General features: G+C 30.5%; 2 protein-coding genes across 5 annotated transcripts; both read left to right on the forward strand.

The window, feature by feature from the left end:
• Positions 1–2,275: 2,275 nt before the first annotated feature.
• Positions 2,276–13,249, forward strand: LOC130982514 (uncharacterized). 4 transcript variants are annotated; one of them, XM_057906551.1, is made up of 20 exons: positions 2,276–2,499; positions 2,653–2,690; positions 2,810–2,832; positions 4,801–4,907; positions 4,999–5,050; positions 5,152–5,236; positions 5,420–5,510; positions 5,711–5,749; positions 5,881–5,948; positions 6,077–6,139; positions 6,258–6,313; positions 6,408–6,481; positions 6,651–6,743; positions 6,834–6,935; positions 7,160–7,240; positions 7,341–7,432; positions 7,542–7,557; positions 8,360–8,470; positions 8,557–8,671; positions 12,886–13,249. In XM_057906551.1, the coding sequence occupies exons 1-19, from the start codon at positions 2,374–2,376 to the stop codon at positions 8,668–8,670; spliced, it is 1,431 nt and encodes a 476-aa protein (XP_057762534.1). In that variant the 5' UTR covers positions 2,276–2,373; the 3' UTR covers position 8,671; positions 12,886–13,249. The 4 variants fall into 4 exon arrangements, with proteins under 4 accessions (XP_057762534.1, XP_057762533.1, XP_057762532.1 ...); XM_057906550.1 differs by lacking the exon at positions 12,886–13,249 and adding an exon at positions 12,109–12,132; XM_057906549.1 differs by lacking the exon at positions 12,886–13,249 and having other exon boundaries at positions 8,557–8,928.
• A 7,209-nt stretch (positions 13,250–20,458) lies between these two features.
• On the forward strand, positions 20,459–25,124 carry LOC130979418 (serine/threonine-protein kinase STY13-like). Its single transcript, XM_057902860.1, has 6 exons — positions 20,459–21,091; positions 22,544–22,665; positions 23,386–23,582; positions 23,677–23,851; positions 24,180–24,314; positions 24,622–25,124. Exons 1-6 carry the CDS (start codon positions 20,788–20,790, stop codon positions 24,826–24,828), a joined length of 1,140 nt encoding a protein of 379 aa, XP_057758843.1. The 5' UTR covers positions 20,459–20,787; the 3' UTR covers positions 24,829–25,124.
• Positions 25,125–25,721: the final 597 nt, after the last annotated feature.

Below are 25,721 nucleotides of genomic sequence, written 5' to 3' on the forward strand. Positions count from 1 at the left end.
TTGATATTTTTATACGTTTCGATTTTTGATTTATTGAAGAATCGTGTGGAGCTTTTAAAACTATATATGTTAATTCTTGAATGAATGGATGATATAGCTTTAAAAAGTTATTTCCTATGATAAAATCCATTCCGGAATCTAACATATATATAGATGGAACAATGAACCTATAATTTTGAATAAAAATTTCAGCCATCTCTGCTTTTTAGTCAATTTTATGTATTGATTTGTCAGCTATTCTAACTTTTAATGGTTTCTTTAATTTTTTCCAATCAAGTTTTATATTTGAACTAGCAAAGCATTGTGTTGCTCCAGAATCTATGAAAGCATTTATAAACTTTTCTGTTATTTTTATAGTAATAAATGTGGCATTATTACTCAATCTCTGAGTCTGTTTTTGAGACATATTCAAAAATATAGTCTAAGTTATCATCAGATTCCTCTAATGGTTCCATGAAACAAGACTTAGCAATTTCTATTTGTTTAGTAAGATTCTTTTTATCCTTCTTTTTTGGATATTCATTTGCATAGTGTCCTTCTTCTTGGCAATACCAACACTTACAATTTTCTTTTTTATTTGGGCAATAATTATTTTTTTGTCTTTTGTTTTTATTGTTATTTTCCTTCCTAAAATACCTCTTTTTTCTCCAGTTTGGATAGTATTTTCTTTTTCTAAATTGATATTTTCTTTTTCTTTGAAAGTTTTTATTAAGACCATATTTTTGAGATATCTCTTCATTATCCTGACAGCAAATTCTAATTATATTTGCAAATCTTTTTTGAGTCGCTTCTTGCATACAACGTTCTTTTATTTCCTCTCTTATTGCAGAGGTTGCTCCACCAAAATTATTTTCAATTGTCCCTCTATTTATTTCTCTTATAAATCTTCCCATTATAAATTCATTAGTAGGATATGGAAGTTTTGTTATATACATACTAAGATAATGATTTTTATCTTCTTCTTTTAATTTGTAATAATGTATTCTATATTCACATATATAAGATTCCACATTACATAGATCATATATCTGAATATTAGCTAAATGGTTTTTTGCTTCTTGATATTCTTTATTATAGACTTCTTGTCTATGATCTATAATATTTTTTCCAAAAAATTCTTTATATAGAATCATCATTATATATAATATCTTATCATAAGCTGTTGTTTTTGTTGCTAAATCTTCTATTATTTGGTTTTCTATTGATGTCATATAATCTCTTATACTTCCTTTAGTATGAAACCCTATGTAATTCCAAATATCTCTTCAAGACAAATCACTAAACTTTGGATTAGTAAAAGCTTCTAATAAAAAGGAATTCAACCAATTTTTGAAAATTTTTTTTTCATTCTTTTTACAGTCTAAATCAAGCATTCTTTCTCCTTCCATTTCCTGAATTTTAGGAACGTATTTTGATGGTATTTTTGTATATTTTGAATCTTTATTTATAAACCCTTTTTTAAAAGCATAATTATCAAAACATGTTTCCCATTTAAATTGAGATTAATTATCTTTAGATATTCCAGCTTCATTTTTTACTTGTATTGGAATTGCTAGTTCTTCGTCACTTAAATAATCTAGGATGTGTTCTTCATTTTCTATATTTTCAGAATTTACTAATTCTTCTTCTATTTGAAATTCTTGTTCCATAATATTATTTTCTTGAGCCATTTTTAATTGTTTAAAAAGCATTGTAACTTCTTCTAATTTTTCCTCAATATTCATAATTTTAGTGGTGGTTTTACTTTTAAATCTGTTATGTTGATTATATTTTGAAATTTTTCTTCTTTGGGATTTTCTTTTTCCTTATTTCTTTGAAATTTTATGGATACTAATATTTCTTCAAGCATATCTACTATAGAATTTAATTGTGGGTTAAAAGTATGATAAAGATGTGGGGAATCATTTTCATGGTAACATTTCTTAGAAATTCCGTGTGAAAAATAAGTTTTTTCAGGTTTTTGAAATCCTTCAATAAAACTTATAGTAAAATAAAGATTTTGAGAAAAATCATTTTGTATTGATTTTAAGAATTCGGTGTCATTACAGTTAACATTAGTTAAAATCATTAATTTTTGATCTATTAATTTTGATAACTTAATTATTTCTTCTCTTAAATCTTCTAATTTACTTTTTTCCATTAGATGATGCTTTTTTTTTGTAAAGAATTACGATTTAAAATGAAAAGTGTGGCTTTAAAAAGTGTGATGTAAGCAAATCTTTAAATTTGTATGATTTTGTGCTCTGTATACTAAAATTCACCTAAAAACCCACTATTCTGTTTCTTTTCGAGCCACACTCTCACTCTTTCCCATAGACACGGACACGCGTTTGCTGAGTGAGCAAGCAAACAAGAAGAAGAAGCAGCAGCAGCATGGGAGCTTGCTGCAACGGCGATGTTTCGTCGTTGCCTCACTCATACGACGCCGTTTCCGCCCGCGATCTCAGGCCCTCCAAGCATGTCCACGACAATCTCCATGGCAACATTTACCTTGATAACGTAATTCAATTTTTTTTCCCTTCTCCTCTTTTCCATTTTTCCCTTCTTCTTATCATTAAAATTCTTTTGTGATTGAAATTTCGAAAACTAGAAATTCTCCGCCATGTTACAATGCAAAAGGCGTTTATTGTTGTGATTGTTCTGTTTTTGCAGCTCAGTTTGAAGTTCATTGACACTGAGCAGTTTCAGAGGCAAGTTCGGGACTTTGTTTTCTTCGTTCAACTGTGTCACTTCCAGAGTCTTATATTTTTATTTTTTTGTCCCTTCGTTTGTTAATTTTTGTTTATTTTTTATTTGCTTGTATTTGCAGGCTTCGCGAATTGAAACAACTCGGTGAGTTGAATCCCAGTTTATTTAGTTCAATAGATATTATTCAGGAAGTGGTTTAGAAGCTAATTTGCAAATTGGAATTGAGATATGCTTGAACGCTTACATGTTCTGAATTTTGTTTTGGAGCATTATGCATTGTTGTTGAATTTTTTTACTTCTATATGCTAAGATAATCTTTGGAATGGATGAGTTTAGAGAGAGGATGAAAAGAATTGATTTTATTTTATTTATTTAATGAATAAATGATAAGAATCTTTAACGCAATGGTGAAGACTGTAGATAGCTTAGAATTCTTCATGCCGGTGATTGGCGTACTGAATTATCTGCATAGAAGTTATGGAATGTATACAATTGGAAGGGGAAGAGTGTGGACAACGAGGTTAGTTAGATTAGACTGGGCTGGGCATATAAAATTAATTATTAATTAATTATTAACTTGCTTATGCTGTGGCAGTTTGTATCAGTTTATCACTGCATTAAAATGGAATAAATAACAGACTATTAAGTACCAGATAGCAGCTTATATTATATAATGGAATAGATAACAGACTGTTATAACTACTTATTAGGATATATTATATGTCATTATAAATGGCAGTTATGTGACTCTACTTTTGAATAGAGGATAAGTTTGTTTGGTTCTATTATTTCCTCAGTTGAAGAATTGCATTGAAATGTTGATGTTGCTACTGTACTCTTAGGTTTTAAATGTATTATTCATAACCATTAATACCAATTTTCATTAAAGTTAGTGTCTATAGTGAACTGAAGGTCTTTGAGTTAGTGCATGGTGGCTATTTCTATTTTTAAGAAGCTTTATTAGTACTTGTATAGTCGTATATGTTAGCAAGACCAAACTTGGAAGCAAATGATTTTTGTAAAAGTAGAAGTAGAATGGAGTATATGGAACATAAATTAGTGATAGATGCACAAATTCTAATATGGATGAAAATTGGGACAATACCATACCACAAGCCAAACAATTTAAGTATCTTGGATCCATTGTCCAGGATAACAGAATTAGAATCGTAGAATTCAAGCTACATGGATGATATGGAGGATGCTGTAGGCATTATTTGTAATAAAAGAAAAAGTATCTTTCAAGATCAAAGGAGAAATTTCTGCCCACTTATAAGACCAAGGATTTTGTGTGGGATTGTATATTAAACAATAATTAAGTGACAATAACCTTAATCTTGCAGGGTTTAGGATGCTAACGTGGATGGGTGGACATACGATAGACAATATTGTATTAGGAATATTGCATTAGAGAAAAAAACCTAGTTAGTGTCTTTTATGGAAAAGTTGGTAGAAATTTTTGTTGAAGCCATAGTACAGAACGTAACTAAGATGGAGGGTGTTTAGTAGCTAGAGGCAGACAGAGATCTAGATGGTATAAAGGAAATTATTGAAAATTATTAAATATGTATAAATGGTCTCACCCTAAATATGATATATGATAGGGCACAATGGGATAAGTCTTTCTTCTTGTTGTTACTAACTATTAACATTAATTAACATATCTCTATCAATTGGAAAAGGACGGACATTGGCGTCTGTGATTAGATAAGAAAAGGATCTTTAGAAGTATTTAATAGGTCTCTCATGAGAGACTGTCAGCAAAGTGCTTTCTTATATTTTTCCTGTTACCACTAAAAGGAGGACTGTTGGAGTAAGCTAATGTTTGAAACTTCCACCTGGTTTGATATCAGTTTTTTGAATTTTAAGTAATACAGAATCGAAAAGTCAGAGAAGTAGAGAGAGAAAGAGAGAAGAGATTGTTTTTTTTTTTCTTTCTCCTGACTTGTGTAATATGAAGCTGAAGTCCATAATTGAGTGACTTCTCTGTTTATATACTAGCAGAAGGTAGTTACTGCTGCCAGTTCTCAAAGCCTAGCTGAGACTTTCTAGCTTATTCTATTATTAAGTTTGTATGAACTCTTCAATAGATCAATTTGTTTTGTGTTTCAGGTTTGGCAAATATGGTCTATCCAGGTGCTGTCCATTCTAGATTTGAGCATTCTCTTGGCGTGTATTGGCTTGCTGGTCAATCCATTGAAATGCTTAAAAATTTTCAAGTATAAATTTTATTTTCACTGATTTTTGAGAGTATAAATAGAAATTTTTGAGAGCATACTCATAAAGGCATGTGTATTGTGATCTTTTCAGGGCTTGGAACTTGGTATTAATAGATTTGATATGCAAACAGTTAAACTAGCAGGTATGCAGTGGTTCTTAGGACTGTTTATGATTCTTATCCAATATTTAGTTTTAAGTGATCTCGTAATCTTTTTTTCTTGTTTTTTTGTTTGTTTTTTTTAGGACTTCTGCATGATATTGGGCATGGGCCTTTCAGTCACTTATTTGAACGTGAATTTCTTCCCAAAGTTACTAATGGTTCTCAGTGGTACTCTTATTTCTCTCATGTTTATAATTATATGTTCTTGAATACAATAGGCTAATTTAGAGATATGTATTTTATTTGTCTGAAATCCTTAAAAAAGTTATCTGCATTTCATCTGGTTTTTCTTGATTTCATTTCATGATCATCATTATTCACTCAATATGTTCTATATTTTGTATGTTCTAGGTCACATGAACAAATGTCAGTCAATATGGTAGATTATATTGTTAATGAACATCACATTGATGTTGATCCTGAGATGATAAAAAGAGTCAAGGTATGCCAAATGCCAATATTTACAACGGCCATTTTCTTGTTTTATTAGGTGTCTTTGAATTATTATTTCCAAAGCATCATTACGTAAATTAGTATAAAGTTATCTGTATGAGAACATGGTGCATCACTCATTCACTCCAACAAATAAAAGTTTGGAGTAGGTTTGTGTCTTTTTCCTTGATGGGTTGTTACTATTGACAGGAGATGATACTAGCAAGCTCTGAATTTACTCTTCCCCGAGTAAGATTTTTTATTGTTGTATTTTAAAATATCTATTCTCAATACATATTGACTGATTTGTTTCTTATAATAGGTGTTAATTGTGAATCTTTCTCTTTTTCTTGTTATCTTTCCTGTTTTGGGTTATTTAGAGCTCAACTGAGAAAGGTTTCTTGTATGATATTGTTGCAAATGGTCGAAATGGAATTGATGTTGACAAGTAAGTACGCAGAAAAGTTATAATTATTATTATGTGGTATATATACTTTTTTCTATCCTTCCTCTTTAATGCAGTGACTGTGTGTGTAATGGTTTTTCTTTTTGTTAATATATATTATTGATTTGCAGATTTGATTATATTGCCCGTGATTGTCGAGCTTGTGGTCTGGGTTGCAACTTTGAATTTCAGAGGTTTCACGAATTTATTGAAAACAACTTTCATGTCACTTATTAGATCATTTTCCTAGCAAGAAAGTAAACTGAGGTTACATATCATTTCTGGTATCTTAAATTATAATTTGACTTTCAGATTATTGGAGACCATGCGGGTTTTGGATGATGAGATTTGCTATCGTGCAAAGGAATGTTAGTGTATATCAAACATTGTTTTAGTGCCTTTGTTCCTAATTTAATTATATTGTTCTAATTGTTCTGGTCTTTTGGTTGTGTAATTTTGTAGATTTGAGCATCCATAAGTTATTTTCCACTCGAGCTGATCTGTACAGAACAGTTTATACTCATCCAAAAGTAAAGGTATGATATTTTAAGAGGAAGCCAACAGCTATATTTCTTTGTTATGGCAGATATTCTTGCTTTTCTTTGATTTCTCTTGTCCAAGTCTTTAATATCCATAAACATAACCGTATTGGACCGTATTGGCTTTTACTGTTTCTAATCCCGTCTTGATATTTTCACTTTTCAGGCAATAGAACTTATGGTGGTTGATGCACTTGTTCAAGCAAATGATTATTTGGAGATCTCATCTCACATTTTGAATCCTTCTGAGTACTGGAAGGTGAATAAGCCTGTTTTAAAAACATGCATATAAAATCTTTGATCGAGCCATAAAATATAAAATTTATCTGGGAATAAAAACAAAATGCAGCTGGATGACACAATAATTAAAACAATTGAGACAGCACCTAGTCAGGAACTAAAGGAATCTAGAGAGTTGATCCTGCGCATTCGAAGAAGGAATCTGTACCAGGCATGTTTTTACTAGTTAGTTTTCTGTGTTTAAAATTCCATGCAATAATGATCCATTGACGAGTATCTTTTCACATATGTTTTGCACAAACTATGCTAAGTCTTCTGTGTCTGTATCTAAACTTGCATACAGCCTGAACAGTTAGCGTGGATCATCTATTTCTGTCTATTCAATTATAGCTACGTGTTGTTGAAGATCAGGTGCTTATCTTGTTCTTTTTGTAGTTCTGTAATGAGTATGCTGTACCAAAGGATATGGTGGAAAACTTTAAGAAGGTCACTGCCCAAGATATTGTTTGTTCCCAGGTACCTAATCTGTTTCAAACATTCTCATTGGCATATACTTTTGCTTGTTTCTAAATTTCAATCAGTGGACTAAATTGTTTTCATGTAAATACCATGACAGAAGAGTGGCGGAGGTACACTCAGAGAGGAGGACGTCGCTGTTTCTAATGTAAAAATTGATTTAACTCGTGGGAAACATAATCCTCTTGAAAGGTATTCAATGATCAGCAACAACACTTGTCGAAATACAGTTTTTTGTTTAACTTCCTTTTAGCATCAACTAATCTTCGTCTCTACCTTTTGTTGTGTGTTTCTCTTGCAGCATTAACTTCTTCAAGGTACAGCAATGAACCTTATTTTATTTTACCGACACATTTCATCAATAAGCTTAATATATTTTATTTGGGTTTGGTGGTGCCAAGATCTTTGGACTTGTAAACCCCTTGCCTGAAGGCTATTTGACATTTATAATTTATATTTTCTTTTAGTTTTCTTGCTAGCTAATTAGGTCTACTTTGTATGTATTACTAAATCTGTTGGGATATACACCAATTTAGTTATCCAGCTTCTACTTTGCTCTTGGAAGCATTTCTTTTAAATAAATAATTGAAAAAGTAACTTCTGCACAAGTGTCCACATACAAATGTTGCTGTGAGAGCTCAAAAATGTATTTAGTTGCATAATCAGCTTATACTGAATAAGAAGGCTGGACGGACACTTTCATTGTTCAAAGTTGTTTAGCACACTCCTCCCTGAAAGCATACAACTATATGATTTAAAGTCTTTGATTGAGCAAGTTAAGTTGCATATCAAAGCAGTAGGATGGTAGGTGGTGTTTCAGGATTCTTCACATTAATATATTCTTGTACATAGTTTCATGAATGTTTTGTGGGAAAAATTTTTAAGCTTCTGCCAGGACAGAATTTATTAAATAGTTTGGCAATATACTGGATTTCGGCAAACTCTGTTTTTATTATCATTAAATTCTTTTTTTTTTAAGTTTTCGGAGATGAGCAATAGTGTTGTTTAATTGAAAGTTTGAAGTTATACTTTCAAGTATGGAAAACCTGAAGGTGTATTTTGTCTTTTGCCACCTGCTATATTACATTTAGTCATTAACTTGTTAAGTAATCCATTCAGGATTATGATAGTGATGAGAAATTTACAATTTCCAATGACCGCGTAAGCCACCTGCTGCCAACAACATATCAAGATATGATAGTTCGGGTGTATGCCAAAAAGCCAGAATTGGTCAGTGGAATCAAATCCATTTATACTCTGATCTTTACCTGTTCAAATCGGCTGTCACTTATGTTCTGCTTTGTGCAATCCTGTAGGTGGAAGCTATTTCAGATGCTTTTGAAAACTTTCAGTTAAGAACATATGGGATCAAAGCACAAGTACACTCAACACCAGAGAAGAAGAAACGTCGATACACTGCATGTATATGAGGTCTATCCACTTTTTTTGCCTTTCATTTTCCCCCTTTATTTTTGTGAGTAAACTGCTGCTTCTCTTCCTTATTTAAGTTTACAAGTACTTACATTTTTCCACAATCAAAATATAGCTGAGTCAATAGGGTCACTGTATTGTTTGAAAGATGATTTTTAATGTTATTTTCATACAAGAAACGTGTGCTACACTCTGGAGACTCTAATTGAGTTTACAAATTAAAGTGTTAATTAATGTATAGCAGGAAATTTCTTCAATGGTTTTTAGTGTATTACAATTTTCTTTAGCTGTGAATGTCAGTGGGAGCAATCTTTTCTTGTGTTTGTTAGTTGGCAGTTGCAACTTGCAAATGTTACCAACCTTTGTTCCTGAAAACGGCTCCAATTTTAATGAGTGAGAATGACCAAAAAATATCTGATGACCAATGTAGATATGCATCACTACCAGCTTAGGTGCTAAGACTAATTTACAATTATGTCTAGTTGACAAACTTTCGTGTGATGCTATTACTAGGGTTTAAATGTCAGATTTATTTCCTTAGCCCAATCACGTCATTTCAATTCACAAAACAAAATTATGAATTTGATTCTAATGCACTTGATAGGTCAGTTTTTTTGTTTCATTCATTTAGTTTTATACAGAGTAAATTATACTAATCGCTAACACCTCTTTATTTGTATTTAATAAAATTTGAACACTAATTGTTCCTATAAACATGACATGATCCCCCATCTTCTTGGGAGGTTAGTGTATGCATGACAAAACAAAGGGCACTGTATAGAATATAACCTATTATAGGATAGAATTTTGCATAATTCATCCTATATTTTATATTAGCAAAAGTGTTTCACCTTTATCTCTATGAGTGCATTGACAGTTTAAAACATTTTACACAGTTGTCTAATCACATTCATTTTTTTGAGTGACCATTCACTCAATGTAAAAGGTAGTTATTTTTGTTGATGTGGCGTTATATAATTGGATGCACATGTAAACTGTTCTACATTAACAGTCCACTAAAATTAGATTCTTATCTCTACTATCTCATATAGTATAGCATAATATAATATTACATGACATTACAAAAAAAATTTACATTGTATTGCATTGCATTGTTGACTTGTTAAGGCAGATAATCCAATTGCATGTGCGTCCTGTGACCGTGAAAATTGTGGTGCTGAAACTAGACCACAATGCATATCTTACCATATTTGATGTCTGCATACATCACATATGATCTTATGTGAATTTTTTTGTTTTAATTATATGAAGGTTACTTTTTCCTCCATCACTCTTCTGGAGGCGCCATTGTGTGTTTTGTTGTGAAGGGTTTCTTTGCTAGTGTTCGTATTTTTTGAGATCACGGGTGTTAAGTGTAAATAAAAATCTCTAGTGTTTTTCCTTCTATTCAGTTGAAACTTGGCATCGTGATTCATGAGTATGTCGAGGCATCTTTTTGTGGCACATTAAGTCATAAAGTAGGATTTCACGGGCAAGCATGATCATACCAACCTAGAAATAATAAGCGTTGCCTCTATTTTATCTTAATTTACTTGCACTATTAATGTCTAAATCTTATGATTTACCCACAAACCTTTTTTGGTCGACCTTTAAACAAGAGATCGATAAAGACATGAGGCATGCATGATAGATGAACAAATGCAGAACCTGTTTTTCTAAAATATCTTGTTAAAATTTGAAACTCGGTTTTCTGTTTAACAGGATTGTTGACTTCATATGCAAGTTATTAATTTAAGATTGCTTAAATCTTAACCAACTTGTGCATAACTGCATACCACTTATTTTTTATAATGTTATTCTGCATATGTATTTTTTTATACTGTATGTTTGCATAAATTTATAAAAAAAAGAAGTGACAATATCCATTTCCCAAATTTATTATCGATAATTCATTTGGTGATGTATGAAGTTTCTTTGCTAAAGAAATGCTAAATTTGTTATAAAAATGTGCATTACATATTATATCTCTATTCTTGGGCAATTTACACCTTTAAAATAATCAGAGCTTAAATTTACACAAATACAACATTTTCAGATAGTTTATAATTTAGTTCTAACTCTAATCTATGTAAATCACTATAAGCTAGAGAGTTATTACAATTTTTGTGTAAACCGCTATATCCTAATGCGGATTACGTGTGAGCACTAATAAACATCTGCAGCCTAAGCAGGATTAAGCACGAGAATTGAAGTTCATAAATTGTTATAGAAATCGTTACGTAATCTGCTATAGTCTGTAGTGAATTATGTATTGAATATTTTTTGGATAAATTAAATTTTTTAAGTTAAATAATTTCATAATTTTATATTAAATTTTATAGTAAAAAGTTTAAAATTTATTTTTTGTTATCTAAATAAAATTTAAGATAAATATGAAAATTTTAAAAATTCTGTAGCTTATAGTGGTTTATATAGATTAGAGTTAGAAGTGAAATATATTTGTGTAAATTTGAGCTTTAATTATTTTAATTGTGTAAATTACCTTTTATTCTTTTTCTTTATTATAAAAAGGATAATATTCACTTTTCATTGAAAAACATTCTTCATCGTAGCATCCCCGTTAGATTTATGGGAAAAGCTCTACATCCATGTAAAAATTAGATGGATGATATCTATGTAACTTTTATTCTACGCTCCACACTCCCACTTATTTTATACGCGCCTCTTATAATCTAGATAATGAATCCTTATTTTGTCCGCGTTATCAACGTTTTTCAACGTAAATTTTTTCATACAACGTAAACTTCTTTCGCGTTTTTCTTCTTCATGTTCCTTATTATTCTTCAACCTAATTAAATTCCTTGTTTTACTCTTTCGCGTTTTTTTCTCTGTATTATAGATTTGGATTGATTCAACGCAATTATCTTCGTCGTTCATCTTCTTCTTCGTTTTCTTATTTGATCTGCACTTTTGAATTGAAACAATGAATGAATCAACTTCAAATCAATTGAATGAGTGTGATTTTGATGATTCTTCTCAAACGCATCAATTTGATGAGGTTTGGATTATTGAATTATGAATTGAACTTAATGGAATGAAATTTCTAATTTTATTTGAAGTGAATTGAATGGATTGAGGTGATCTACATCTGAATTGATAATATGTAACTATTAGTAATTGTGAGTGTCAGTAATTGTGAGTAACTCTGAGTAAATGTAAGTAACTTTTCGGTTCGGTAAGTACTAAAGAGGTGGTTCATCACTTTTATGTTTTTGGTTCGGTCCGCAAAAAGGAGTCTAACAAAAATTAGACCAATATGTTCTGTTTTCTTCTTAAGCACTATATAATTGTTTAACCGTAATTAAGATTTCGGTTCACCATAACTAAGATTTCGGTTCACCATGAGTACTGTGTTCGGTTCATTCTGCACTATTCAAAACTCTTCTTCCTCACCTTATACTGCTTCTTCACCAGAGAGAGAAGGAGGAAAAGACAAAAAATACAGCAGCAAGTCAGTAACAACAAAGAATGATGATAAGGTTTTAGGGTTTAGAGTTTTAGGGTTTAGGGTTTATGGGTTCAGGGTTCAGTATACAAGGGTTCAGTATGTTTCAAACTTTCGGTTCGCCCCGTGTATTAATTTCGGTTCACCATGTTCATGGTTGAGGGTTTAGGGTTAGGGGTCTAGGGTTTAGGGTTCAGGGTTTAAGGTTTTAGGGTTTAGGGTTTACGATAGGGTTCAGGGTTTAGGGTTTAGCGTTCAGGGTTCAGAGTTCAGAGTTTAGGTTTCGGGTTCAGGGTTTAGGGTTTAGATTTTAGGGTGTAGGATTTAGGGTTTAGATTTTAAGGTTTTAGGAATTTAGGGTTTATGGGTTCAGGGTTTAGTGTTCAGGGTTCTGGTTTTAGGGTTTAGGGTTTAGGGTTCAATGTTTAGGGGTTCATAATTTTTTGGTAAACAGGAGAGCGATTTGGATATCTATGACAAAGTTTGGATTATTCAATTTTGAATCAAATTGAATGGAATGCAATTGCTAATTTGAATTGAATTAAATGGACGGAGATGTACTGAATTGAATTGATAATATGTAAATTGTAGGAAGATTTATTTGAATTTGATTTTATATAATGGATTATGTTTCGTTCACTCAGTACTATACAATTGTATTGTTTTTGGTTCACCATGAGTACTGTGTTCGGTTCATTTTGCACTATTCAAAACTCTTCTTCCTCACTTTCTACTGCTTCTTCACCAGAGAGAAGGAGGAAAAGACAAAAAAATACAGCAGCAACAACAACAAAAGAATGACCATAAGGAAAAAACACGTGAAGAAGAAGGAGCGCGAAAAAGGAGGAGAATGAGGAACGCGAAGAAGAAAGCGAAGAAGAAGAAGAAGACGCTCTGTGCGTAAACGAGCGTGAGAAGAAGCGCGGGAGAAGAAGAAGAAGCGTGGGGGGAAGAAGCATTGAGCGATTTCGTGTGTATTGGACGCGTGTATTTCACATTTCATTTAATGGTATTGGACTTTTTTGGTGTTGGGTCAATTTGGTTACATGGTTACATGGATGTGTAGCATCCATAGATTTATATAGTAAGAACTTCGAAACTAATAAAAGTTGTATGTAATGTTAAGTCATGCTCTCAAAAAAGTTAAAATTTGAGGTTTTTATACTGTGAAGTAATTATCATAATCAAATAGCAATATTGTTGTCATCATAAAAGTAATTCTCATAATCAAATACCTAAAATTTTGTTGGCAAGCAGTACACGAATTACTACTTTCTCTTGGAAATAAATATCATTTTTCCATTTAGTATATTGAAAAATTAATGTTGGTTTCTTAAGGGCATTTGTTCTCCCTATTAGTAAAGAAAACAGCTAATCTTTTATGCATTATTGAATTTTATCACTCAATTAGTGTTATATTCAAAAGTAAAATCCAAATTCTCTTTCCTAATGTGCTTTTGTTAAAAAAGGTGGTTTTATAACTAAAAGAAATCAGCCATTATTAATTTTTTTATACATGTTGAATCATTTTTTTTAACAAATAATCATCTATTCAAATTGTTAAATTTATTACTATACAACTCTTTTCAGCTACCTTTATATTTCAACAATTGATTCTTCTGTTACGTTTTAATAAATGCCGATTTATCGTGAGATTTGAAATGGATACACTATTGAGTGCAATTTATGTAAACTATCGTTGAAGCATAATCCAGTACAGGCTTTATTCAAGTTCCTGATACCTTTTACTCACCCATGATTCCAGTGTGTAAGACACCGACTTAAGTGATCATTTTAAAATTCAAAGCATCTTAAGGGGAAAGGGGAGATCAATTTTTAAAGTAATCATTGGTTATGGTCCATCCACATAAGCATTTCAGCTTTCAATCAATCATGATGATGATGATGATCTAATGTTCTGTAACCAACTCTTCTATCAATGCCATAAAAGTTAGTTTTGATTCTTGCAATTGCAACAACCTATTTCTTTTGAGACCTTGAACTTTATCGTATGTGATTTCACAAGAATAACCTTCCTCTTATTACTAGTATATGATTTTCTATTTCTTAAGCTAACATAGAATAACACATTTAGCGGCTACAAAGTACTTAAGATGCAACCTTCCCCAGATAATTTTTTTTTTTAATCTTGTCATTGAAATTCTATTCACCAAAATAAGGGTTTTTTTTTTAATCAAAGATCAGGTGCCATGTTTCTCTTAAATTAAGCCAGTGCTAGAGAGACATTTGGCATGTGAAGCCAATGCAGCATGATGAATAAAACACACTGAAGAAACTAAAACTGAAATGTACAATAGGAGAAAATGAAATTATGAATAAACAATAATAAGTAAAATAAAAATAAAAAAAATACGAATCTGCATATGTCACCTGAATGGAATCATTATTGTCTGAGAACTGAGGACATTTATATTAGCAAGTGGAGTTTTATTGAAAAATCAATATTAGCAAGTGTACAAGTATGTTACTATTTTGTTTTGTTTTCTACAGATGAATATCATTGATATTCTATTGTTTATTTTATCTATGGTCAGAAACTTGAATGTCTCAGTCAGCAATTGCCCATAGTTTAATGGTGTGATGCCCCATACATATTCCTGAAAGTAATTATCTCATTTCAAAAATAGCTCGTCAATGATTTCAAACAGTGCAATATATACCGAGAAATATCTTAATATGTACTTTTGTAAATGTGTTTCTTTAAAAAAAAAATCTAATAATAGTAGCGCAACGAGTTTTCTTGTGAGGGTTTCCTTATTTGTTAAGAATATAAAAGTAAAATGTTTTTTTTAATATAAGATTTTAGAATATATAAGGATTTTAATACACTAAAATTATTTTTTACATAAAATTTATATTTATATTTATATTCTTAATAAGTACCTTGGTAAAATCCTTTTTATTATTCCCTTAAAAACGTGCCAGTTTCATAACTACGATTTCTCCTTACCAAGTGATACAAATGAGTAGCTGACACTAACTTGTGGTTTATTCTTTACTTCTTTAACCTTTAAGGCTTTAAGTAGGCTTTTTTAAATGCATTATTGTGTTATAATTTTTTGGAATTATTGCAATTAAGACCATATTTCGATATATATTCTAATTCCATTTAATTGGCCCAAACAAAACCGATGGTCATAACTCATAACAAGATAAATATGGGAGTGACACCAACAGTAGCAATGACATTTGTATAAAATTTAATTTTGTCAAATAAATAAAGTGATTACTTTAACCCAGATATCTTTATATAAAAAATAATATTATGAACTGTTAAATAATTTAATATATTTTATTAAATCATATAATAATTCATAATATTACCTAAATATATATGTTGAACTATTTAGGGTGTGTTTGGCAAACACGTTAGGGAGGAGAGAAGTACGTTTAAGTTTCTTGAAAGTTTCACTTTTTTGTTTAGCCATTTTTATCTTCCTGAACGCAGAAGTGATTCTGCTTCTAAACGCACGTTTAGGAGAAGCTAAAATTTGTAACTTCTGCGTTTCACTTTCATGGTTAATTGTTGTCTTTGGAAAATTAGATGAAATTTTATTTCTTTTTTACTAACCCTACCCTTCATTTTCTTCTATAAAAAGATACTAATAACTATTACTTTCATAATAATTTTTTGTAGTTCTTCTTACTTCTTCATAGTTATTTGTTCCAATTTTTTTTCATTAAAATAGTTCAAATTTATTTTAATCACTAGCAAATTGAATATTTCAATTTCTTATTATTTTTATTACTTATTTTTATATTTTAATTTTTATATTTTTTATTGTATTTTTTACTTATATTTTTTATTATATTTTTTATTTATATGATAAATATTTTTATATTATTTGTTAGTGTTCTGATTCATGTTATGTTTTTATGAGTTTTTTTAATCATTTATTATACTATTTTTTATATGTATTTTTTATGAAATTTTTTTATTTTTGTTTGACTTTTTTATTTATATCATTGTATTTCTTTTATTCATATGACAAATGTTGTTGACTTTTTTTAGGATATTTTTATTTTTTTATATGAATTTTTTTTTCTATCCTTTACTGTATTATATTTATGTTGCGTATGAAATTTTTTATTTTTTTAATTTTATTTATACGAATTTTATTTACTTTTTATTATATTTTTTTGTTCATATGATATATGTTGTTGATTTTATGGAATTTTTATTATTTCTTATGTGTATGATTTTTTTCTATTCTTTGAAGTACTCTATTTTTGTTTTGTATTAATTTTTTTTATTTTTTATTCTGACTTTGTAAAATTTGTAATTGTAATTATTATATACTACGTTTATTATCAAAATTTTGTATAATATAAATTATGATCCTATAAAAAAGGACAAAATAAATAAGAAATTAATTATAAGTAACAACAAAAGCATAAATAATGAAAATTTATAGTAAAAAATAATACTAAATTAAAGAGTACTAACAGTACTAAAAAATTATAGAATATTTTTTTTGTTTGACATTATAAAATTTATAATACTCCCTTTTATATTTTTATTTTTTTATTATATTTATTTTATTTATATGATAAATATTTTTATATTATTTTTGTTAGTATTTTGATTTTGCATATATAAAAAAATTATTTAAATTGATGTCTCTTTTAGTAATTTTTCATCTAAAAGTGATTTTGAGTAGTATAATCCAAACAACATTTATTTTACTACAATCAATTTTAATATAAAAATTGCCAAACAAAAATTACGTTAGTCCAAACTTACTTTTCATCAAAATCAATTTTGCAAAATCACTTTTATGCAAACTCCCGTTTGCAAACTGAAATCCAAACACACACTTAATGGTTCATAATATTATTTTTTGTAAAAATATTATCATAAAAATAACCACTTAAATAATATTATTTCCAGTCACGTATTATATTATACTTACTATAAAAAGAAGTGGGGTATTTATAGTTTAGTAACTACTTGTAAAATTTATTGTAAATAGTGTAAAATTTAAAAGTATTAATTTTTTTAACTAACAAGTTATCTATGAAAATAACTTCTCATTGTTCGTATCTTCATATTCAATTCTCCAACCTTCATGGCCATGTCCACATTCTTTATTATGGAATTGAATCCAATATTCAATTAGATTTATTACAAATTTTTCCCGTTCTTTTGGAATTAATGTGTACTTTTTTGGGGGTTGTTTTGTTTTTTTGGTTAATTTGTGTCTTTTATGAGATGTTTGTGTCCTTTATGGGATGTTTTCTTTTACCTTATTAGATTAACACTAATTGTACTCTTTACCCTAATTTGTGTCCTTTCTGAGATGATTTTGTAGCTGATTGCAAGCTGTATTCACTCTACAAACACGAAGAACAAGAAAAAGAAAAGGTAAAAAACAAGAAGAAAAGATTTAAAGTTTTATAAATATTAATTTTCTATAAATTTATATTTTTTTTCTCTGTGAGATTTAAGATTTTGATATTGGTTATATTTCAATTTTATTGGAGAATTTTAGTCTCTTATATTGCTGGTATTAACGTCTTCTTATTTTAATAAATACATCTTATTTTTAATTAAAAATTATTATTTTTATATTATTGTGTTAAATAAAAAAAAAAACAATTTTCATGGATGTTGGTCTGCTAGTTATATTAAAGAGAAAATTAAAAAAAAATTATTTATGTAAGAATTTTTTAACATTTTACAAATATTTTACCCAAACAAAGTCCTTGCTCTGTCCACGTCAGCATAGTAATATGGTCAAAGAGAGCGTTAAACCAAAATAAATTTGATTCTGTGAAGTGTTGGAACACTCTGAGGGGCAGATTGTCCAAGTCACTAATCATATACTCATATGATTACAATTTATGTATTTATTTATTTGTTTGTTTGTTTTTGAGCCTATAACTGTTTGCATGATCACCCATTGATGAAGCCAAAGCTTCTTTGAAAGAGATGGTATTGTGCAAAAAAGGTACAATGACCGTGAATCCCATAAATGTCACTTTTAATTAAAAAATGGAAACAAAAAAGAAAATAGGAATAGTACCACAAAACAATACCCTAAAAAGGGAAGAGCCACATACACAGAAAAGAGAGATGTTTGGTTTCAATAAATTAAAAACAAGAGAGAGCAAGTGGAGGCGAGATAGGTGGAAAAAACCCAACATATTTTTAAAGTAAATTTAATTTTTTTAAAGAATTTTTTTGTAGGTGATAGATAATTTATTTTTTTGTAAATTTTAATGACTAAATTAATTTATAAATTTTATTTTATTAAAAAATTAATATTTACATTAGATTTTTCTAGAGTTAAACCCAAAATGGTCCCTGAGATTGACGTTTTGCACTGAAATCGTCCCTGAGATTTCAATTGCACCAATTACGTCCCTGAGATTGAAAAAAATGCACCATAGTAGTCCCTGACCCATTTTCCATTAACGACGTGATGACATGGCATGGTGACGTGGACTATAAGTGACACGTGTCACTTCATGATTTGGCCACGTGTAATGGTAGGATGATGTGGTGACCAGTGACACGTGGCATGCTGACGTGTATAGTTGTGCCACGTGTCACAATGTTATTTGGCCACGTGTCCAGTTGTGCCACGTGTCGCAACAGTATTCGTCCACGTGTCATCTATTATGCCATCGTTGTATATGCACCAAATTAGTCCCTCACTTTGTATTAAGTGACTCATTTTAGTCCCTGAAATTGAATGTCGTGCACCAAACTAGTCCCTTCACCAAATTTTTCTCATTTTTTTTAAATTTAATATTTTAATATCTTGAATACACTAATTTCAATTCTATTTTTTCATATATCGTTTAAATACAAGTGCTTTTATAAAAAAATTTAAGATTTTAGTTTTAATTATATAATTTTTTTAATAATTTAATATTGGTAAATTTTGTAATATATAAGTATGTTATTATAAAAAAATAATTATATGATTGATTAGACACATTTTTTTCATAAAAAACATGAGTTTTTAACAAGAAATTAATAGTTAAAATAAATATTTTTTCTTATAAAATACACGTTTTCGTTATGTATAAATGAGCTAGATTGAAGGTACTTCAACCACCCTCACTATCACTTTTGATCTCTGCAGTCTAAACGAAAGAGGTCGGAGATGATAATGAGGAAAGCTTGAAATGCCTTCACGTCAACTCCAAGACGGCGGCTATTAGAGGTATCCGCAAGAAAAAAAATATTTTATAAAAGTACTGAAAAAGGTTGGAGATGGTAGTGAAGATGCTTGAAAAGCTTTCACGTTAACTCCAAGTCGGCAAATAGGGTATTCGCAAGAGAAAAAACATTTTATAAAAACACTTTTATTTGAAGAACGTGTGAAAAAATAGAATTGAAATTAATGCATTCAAAAATATTGAGAATTTTGAATTTATAGAAAAAAATGAGAAAAAATTAGTGAAGGAACTAGTTTGGTGCACAACATTCAATTTCAAGGACTAAAATGAGTCACTTAATGCAAAGTGAGGGACTAATTTGGTGCATATACAACGATGGCATAATGGATGACACGTGGACGAATACTGTTGCGACACGTGGCACAACTGGACACGTGGCCAAATAACATTGTGACACGTGGCACAACTATCCACGTCAGCATGCCACGTGTCACTGGTCACCACATCATCCTACCATTACACGTGGCCAAATCATGAAGTGACACGTGTCACTTACAGTCCACGTCACCATGCCATGTCATCACATCGTTAATGGAAAATGGGTCGGGGACTATTATGGTGCATTTTTTTCAATCTCAGAGATGTAATTGGTGCAATTGGAATCTCAGGAACGATTTCAGTACAAAACGCCAATCTCAAGGACCATTTTGGGGTTTAACTCATAGCTAGTAAATTTAACGGAAATAATTCCTATTGCTATTTATAAGAACAAAAATGCTAAATAAATACCAAAAATAAATCACTATTATATATATTATTTAAATATTTTTATTGTATATTTTATATTAACATATAGTTTATATAAATAATTAATTTAATAAATAATTTTATATACAACTAACATCTTATAATAAATTTTAAATTAAAAAATAAAAAATATTAAAATTTATTATTTTTAATTAATAATTTAATTATTTTAATTAATAATCTAACAACATATTTTACATCATATTTTTAAACAATTCAAATAATAAATTAATCACTAGAAATAATAAATTCTCACTGTGGTATAATATTTTTGTAAATTGTTATATATATGTAAAAGAAGAGAGAAAGAGAGAGCAAAGTGGGTCAGAAAACACACGTCGTGTTCAGGCAAAATCCATGTGCCCACATGGATGATTGAGAGAGAGAGAGAGAGACTGTGGTACATGTCTTTGTACACAACACACAGCCCCCATTATTTATATTTATGACCTCAACATCAGCACAACAACAAAGAAGCCAAAGAAAGAGAAGCAGCAGTGGCAGCAAGCACCATTACAACACAACATTCACAAACACACATATATAGACCCAACAAGGAAACACTGCTCAAAAACTTAACTTGATGCCAAAGTTTGTAACTTTTCATTTTTCCTAAGCAACTTTACCATTAAAAACGGTAACGGGTGTGTTGTGATTCTTGCTTTTGTGAGCACTAGTGATAGAGAGAGAGATGAAGAAGAATGAGAGTGGTGGTTATGTAAGAGCGGATCAGATAGATCTGAAGAGCTTGGATGAGCAACTACAAAGGCACCTGAGCAGAGCATGGACGATGGAAAAGAACAAAGAGAAGCAGCAGCAAGAAGATGATGCTGCCATGGCCGCTGCTGCTGCTGCTGCTGAAGGAGCAAGGTCATCATCAAGAACAAGGCAAGAATGGGAGATTGACCCTTCCAAGCTCCTAATCAAGTCTGTCATTGCTCGTGGAACTTTTGGCACTGTTCATCGTGGTGTTTATGATGGCCAAGATGTTGCAGGTAAAAAAAAAAAGGAAAGCAGTGTCTTTCTTAGGCCGTGTTTGGCAAGTGTCTCAAGAGTCATGACAGTAAATGCAAAAACAATGGTATAATATAGGAAGAAAAAGTTTGTGTTTTTTGTTTATATCTTCATTGTCTGCAGTTTTTATATGAACAGAAAATCAGGCTAATTTTGTTAAGAGAGAGATTTTGCTGATTTTTTTTTATATCGGTATCCTCTTTAAAAAACAGTTTCGTGTTTCTCATTATTGCTGTGTTTCTGTTCTAAGATAACTGCACAGGAGAATCTGAAGTTGTAATGTTTGTTCTCATAGTTAACTGTTTCAAGGTAGAATCATGCACAGCTTAGTTCATTACCCTTTTCTGCGTGTTTGTTTTTTTTTTGGGAGTGGCAATTTCGGTATTTGACTTGGAGAAACCTGATGTTTTTTTCAGCTGACAATGTTGCATGTGTTGTTCTAATGTCATCAACCTTCCCTCTTTCCCTTTTAATGAATATGTTTTAGTAGGTTGATGAGTTGCTATGCTCTTCTTTCATGTAAAATGCCAAGATTCCAAACAAAAAGAAAATAAAAAAATGGGGAAATGTATTAATACCTTTCATCAAATTTATGCAGTTTCTAGCTCTAAATTTTATATGAAGTTTTGTTGAACATGATGTTTCAGTTCAAAGTGTGACACCTATGTTACTTAGCCAACAGATCCATTGATTTTCAGCTTTTCTGGTTCTCAAACTTTTTTCTTTATACTTATTATTTCATCAGTTTGTAACTTAATAGAAGTGTTGGACATGAGTCCATATTTCATTTCTTTTTTTATTTCCCTGAGTTCGTTTTTTAACGAGCAATGGAACTTTGTAGATCTAGATTTACTGAATCCGTGATTCACAAGATTGTGTATCTTTTACTTCTTTTTTTATTATTATTTTTGTTATCTAGAATTCACAAGATCCAGTTGACTTGGTAGTTATGTGCATGAACTTTAATATTCTTCTTATCTTTTTTAAAACTTTCATGTGTTCTTTCTTGTTTGTTTCTGATATGCACCTAATTTTACTACTTTGAGTCAATGTAAGGCTGAGAACAAAAGTAATAATAATAATAATAATAACTGAAACTTGTGGATGGTAATGGCCGGTTGTTATGCTGCCACATAATAAATTTCTCTGATTAGAATAATAAAAATAATACATTTTTTTCTCCTTGGAGTTAGCTACAAGTACTCTTCAAGTTAAAGTCATCATTAATGTTAGTGCCCTTGTTTTAGTTTTTCAAATGTTATATTTTAATATGGTGAAGATTTTATCCTTAATGATTCATGTGTGCTGAACTCAACCCTGTAACTTTCATCTGAATTTGAATAAAAGAAAAATTCAAAGTAAGTAATGAAGACAGTTCTCCAACTGATGTAATAACGAGCAATTTATCCATAATTTTCATTTTGTTTTTTCAGTTAAGCTTCTTGATTGGGGGGAAGAGGGCCATCGTTCCGAAGCGGAAATAGCTTCTCTGAGGGCAGCTTTTACACAAGAAGTTGCTGTTTGGCATAAGCTTGACCATCCTAATGTGACCAAGGTAATGTTTAGGTCCTCAATCCTTGGTATGTTCTTTTATGTTAACCGATTCCCGGTTGCTTCCCATTATAGGTTTCTAAAACCATGCCATTTTCTACTATGAATCAAATGAGATAAGAGAGATCAAACAAAGAAACATAACTAAATGGGAAAGATGCATAATGGCATAAGAATTGGATGTTCTAGGAGACGAATATCATCTTAAACTCGGACTATTTGCTCTCGCCATGAATGCATGTGATATCAAAACGATTTTGGTTCACATTTTTATTTAATGAGTTTCATTAATGCTTATTTTCTTTTCTGTTGCTTTTTCTATTATTTTGGGGGTTGGGAGCGGGATTGGCCGGTAGTTGGGTGGGCGAGGGCAACATTATGATCCAAACTGTGGAAAAATATACAGGGCTAAAGAGTGATCCAATCTATGGTACATTAAGTTTTTGCCATAGTTAGAGATACAGAATAAAATTTTCTGTACTTGTATATTCTTCTTCATGGACATTGTTGTTAGTGTAATTACTCATGCATTTGATCCCTTAATTGCTTACATCATTTGATTACATCCTACTTAGCATTGTATTGTATTATGGAAGTTAATTGTGTAAACTGTAAAGTGCTTAAGGCCAGAGGAAATTGCTGTCATTGGTTTTTCCTTCTAGAATAGATTTCAAATAAAAAGCATGGGATTTCTCTTATTCCTCATGTCACATCCATTTTGCAGTTCATTGGGGCGACAATGGGAACATCGGATCTACAGATACAAACAGAGAATGGTCACATAGGCATGCCGAGCAACCTCTGTTGTGTTGTGGTTGAGTATTGTCCCGGAGGTGCGCTGAAGTCTTATCTCATTAAAAATCGGCGAAGGAAGTTGGCTTTTAAAGTGGTTGTCCAACTGGCACTTGACCTTGCAAGAGGGTTTAATCCCTATGCCTAATCTTTGTTATAATATTAGACTGTTCTATAAACTTTCTTTCTGAGTCTGACAACCTTTTTTTATTTTACTTTTTAGGTTGAGTTATCTCCACATGAAGAAGATTGTTCACCGAGATGTTAAAACGGAAAATATGCTTCTGGACAAGACGCGAACCTTGAAGATAGCTGATTTTGGTGTAGCTCGCATCGAGGCTTCCAATCCTCATGACATGACTGGTGAAACCGGAACTCTTGGTTATATGGCTCCTGAGGTATTATACTTAAAAACGTTTCCCACGTGTGTTAAAGGTGCATTTGAAGTATCTGATAGTTGAAAATTGTTAGATGATTTGATATGTTACTAAATTATCATCTAACATTTCTCAACTATGAACTTTACATTAAAACAACTATATGTGATTCTAACTTTGAAGCTACCAAGAATTATATCATTAAAAAATGTGTATATTCAACTTGGAGTTTAGATACATGATCCTCAGCAAATATATCCTGCTATATTTCTAGAATCAATTAACATGTAATGTATCATAATTGGTTCATGTTGAGCTTAAACATATCTGAAGAAACTCTATTGTGCAGGTTCTAAATGGTAATCCATACAATAGAAAGTGCGACGTGTACAGTTTCGGTATATGCTTATGGGAGATCTACTGCTGTGACATGCCATATCCTGACCTTAGTTTCTCGGAAGTAACATCGGCCGTCGTACGACAGGTATATCGAGCATACTAAGTGTGGGCTTTTTTACCAATGTGCCACTTTTTTCCGAAACTTATTACTAAAATGTCATTCTCTTGAAACTAATTACTCAGATGTGACTTTCTATATTTACTAAAAACAACCATAAAATGAAATATCAAATCAGTTATCACTGTGGTAAAAGGGTAATAATTAGTTACAAAAAAGTGACATTTTGATAACAAATTTCGAAAAATGTTACACATTGGTAAAAATTCAACTGTGTCTCTACCCTTTTGTTCCCAATTGACCATGCGTAGTGGTGGACTATATGAAACTGCAGAACCTGAGGCCGGAGATTCCGCGTTGTTGTCCAAGCTCTCTGGCAAATGTGATGAAGAGATGCTGGGATGCCAATCCCGATAAGCGGCCGGAGATGGACGAAGTGGTGTCGATGCTGGAAGCTATCGACACCTCAAAAGGCGGAGGTATGATCCCTCTTGATCAACCTCAGGGTTGTTTATGTTTCCGGAGGTATCGAGGACCTTGAACAAGATTTTTCATACTATCAAGGAATCTAATCGATTGCAAGAAAGGGAAGCTATACAAAATCAGTTTGTAATTTGATTTTCATTCAAAGGATAGAAGAAGAAGAAGAGAGTGAAGAAGAGTGTGAAAGGCATAGGTAAATGAAGAAGAGCTCTAATATATACTTTTTGTAAAGCTAATTTGTGCTCTCCTCATTGCATCCATTTTTATGATATAATTTCTATGTAAGTTCCTCTCATACACTCTTGGAAGTAGTAGCACTCCAACACCAATATCAAGGATGGTTGGTTCAGTTCATGATTTTTCTTTTGCTTGCAAACTGATTTTCGTTTACTTTTCTTATGTTTTTCTCATGAAGACATGTGATAATGGTAATTAAATTAGTATTAAATAATAGAAAATAGAACAGTTTATACATAGCCAAATGCTTAAAGGGAATATATACAATTACTTTTATAAACGTATTGTTAGCAAGATAAGCAAGAAAATATTTTTTTAATTATTTTTTTTTAAAAGAATTTATAAAAAAATAAAAATATTTTTATATTTAGATATTTTATATCAAAAAATATTTTTATTTATTAATTATGTTTGGTTATAATTATATAAAAATATTTTTTTTATTTATTATGTAAAAATTAAATTGTAATTTAAAAAAAAATTAGTATTTTTATTTTTATTATTAAAAATTTATCAAATATGTTAAAAAAATAATTTTTTATTATTTTTTTTATCAAGTTAATAACACTCAAATAAATATAATAAACATGATAATACAAAGGAAAATTTTCTAGTATGAATCACATGAAACATCCTTACATATGAATTTGTTGTGGCAGTTAGCATGTTGTGACGCCTAGCTTTCTTCCTCTGTGGTACATGCGAAATGGATCT

Source organism: Arachis stenosperma, chromosome 5, assembly GCF_014773155.1.
Source record: "Arachis stenosperma cultivar V10309 chromosome 5, arast.V10309.gnm1.PFL2, whole genome shotgun sequence".
Taxonomy (NCBI): domain Eukaryota; kingdom Viridiplantae; phylum Streptophyta; class Magnoliopsida; order Fabales; family Fabaceae; genus Arachis; species Arachis stenosperma.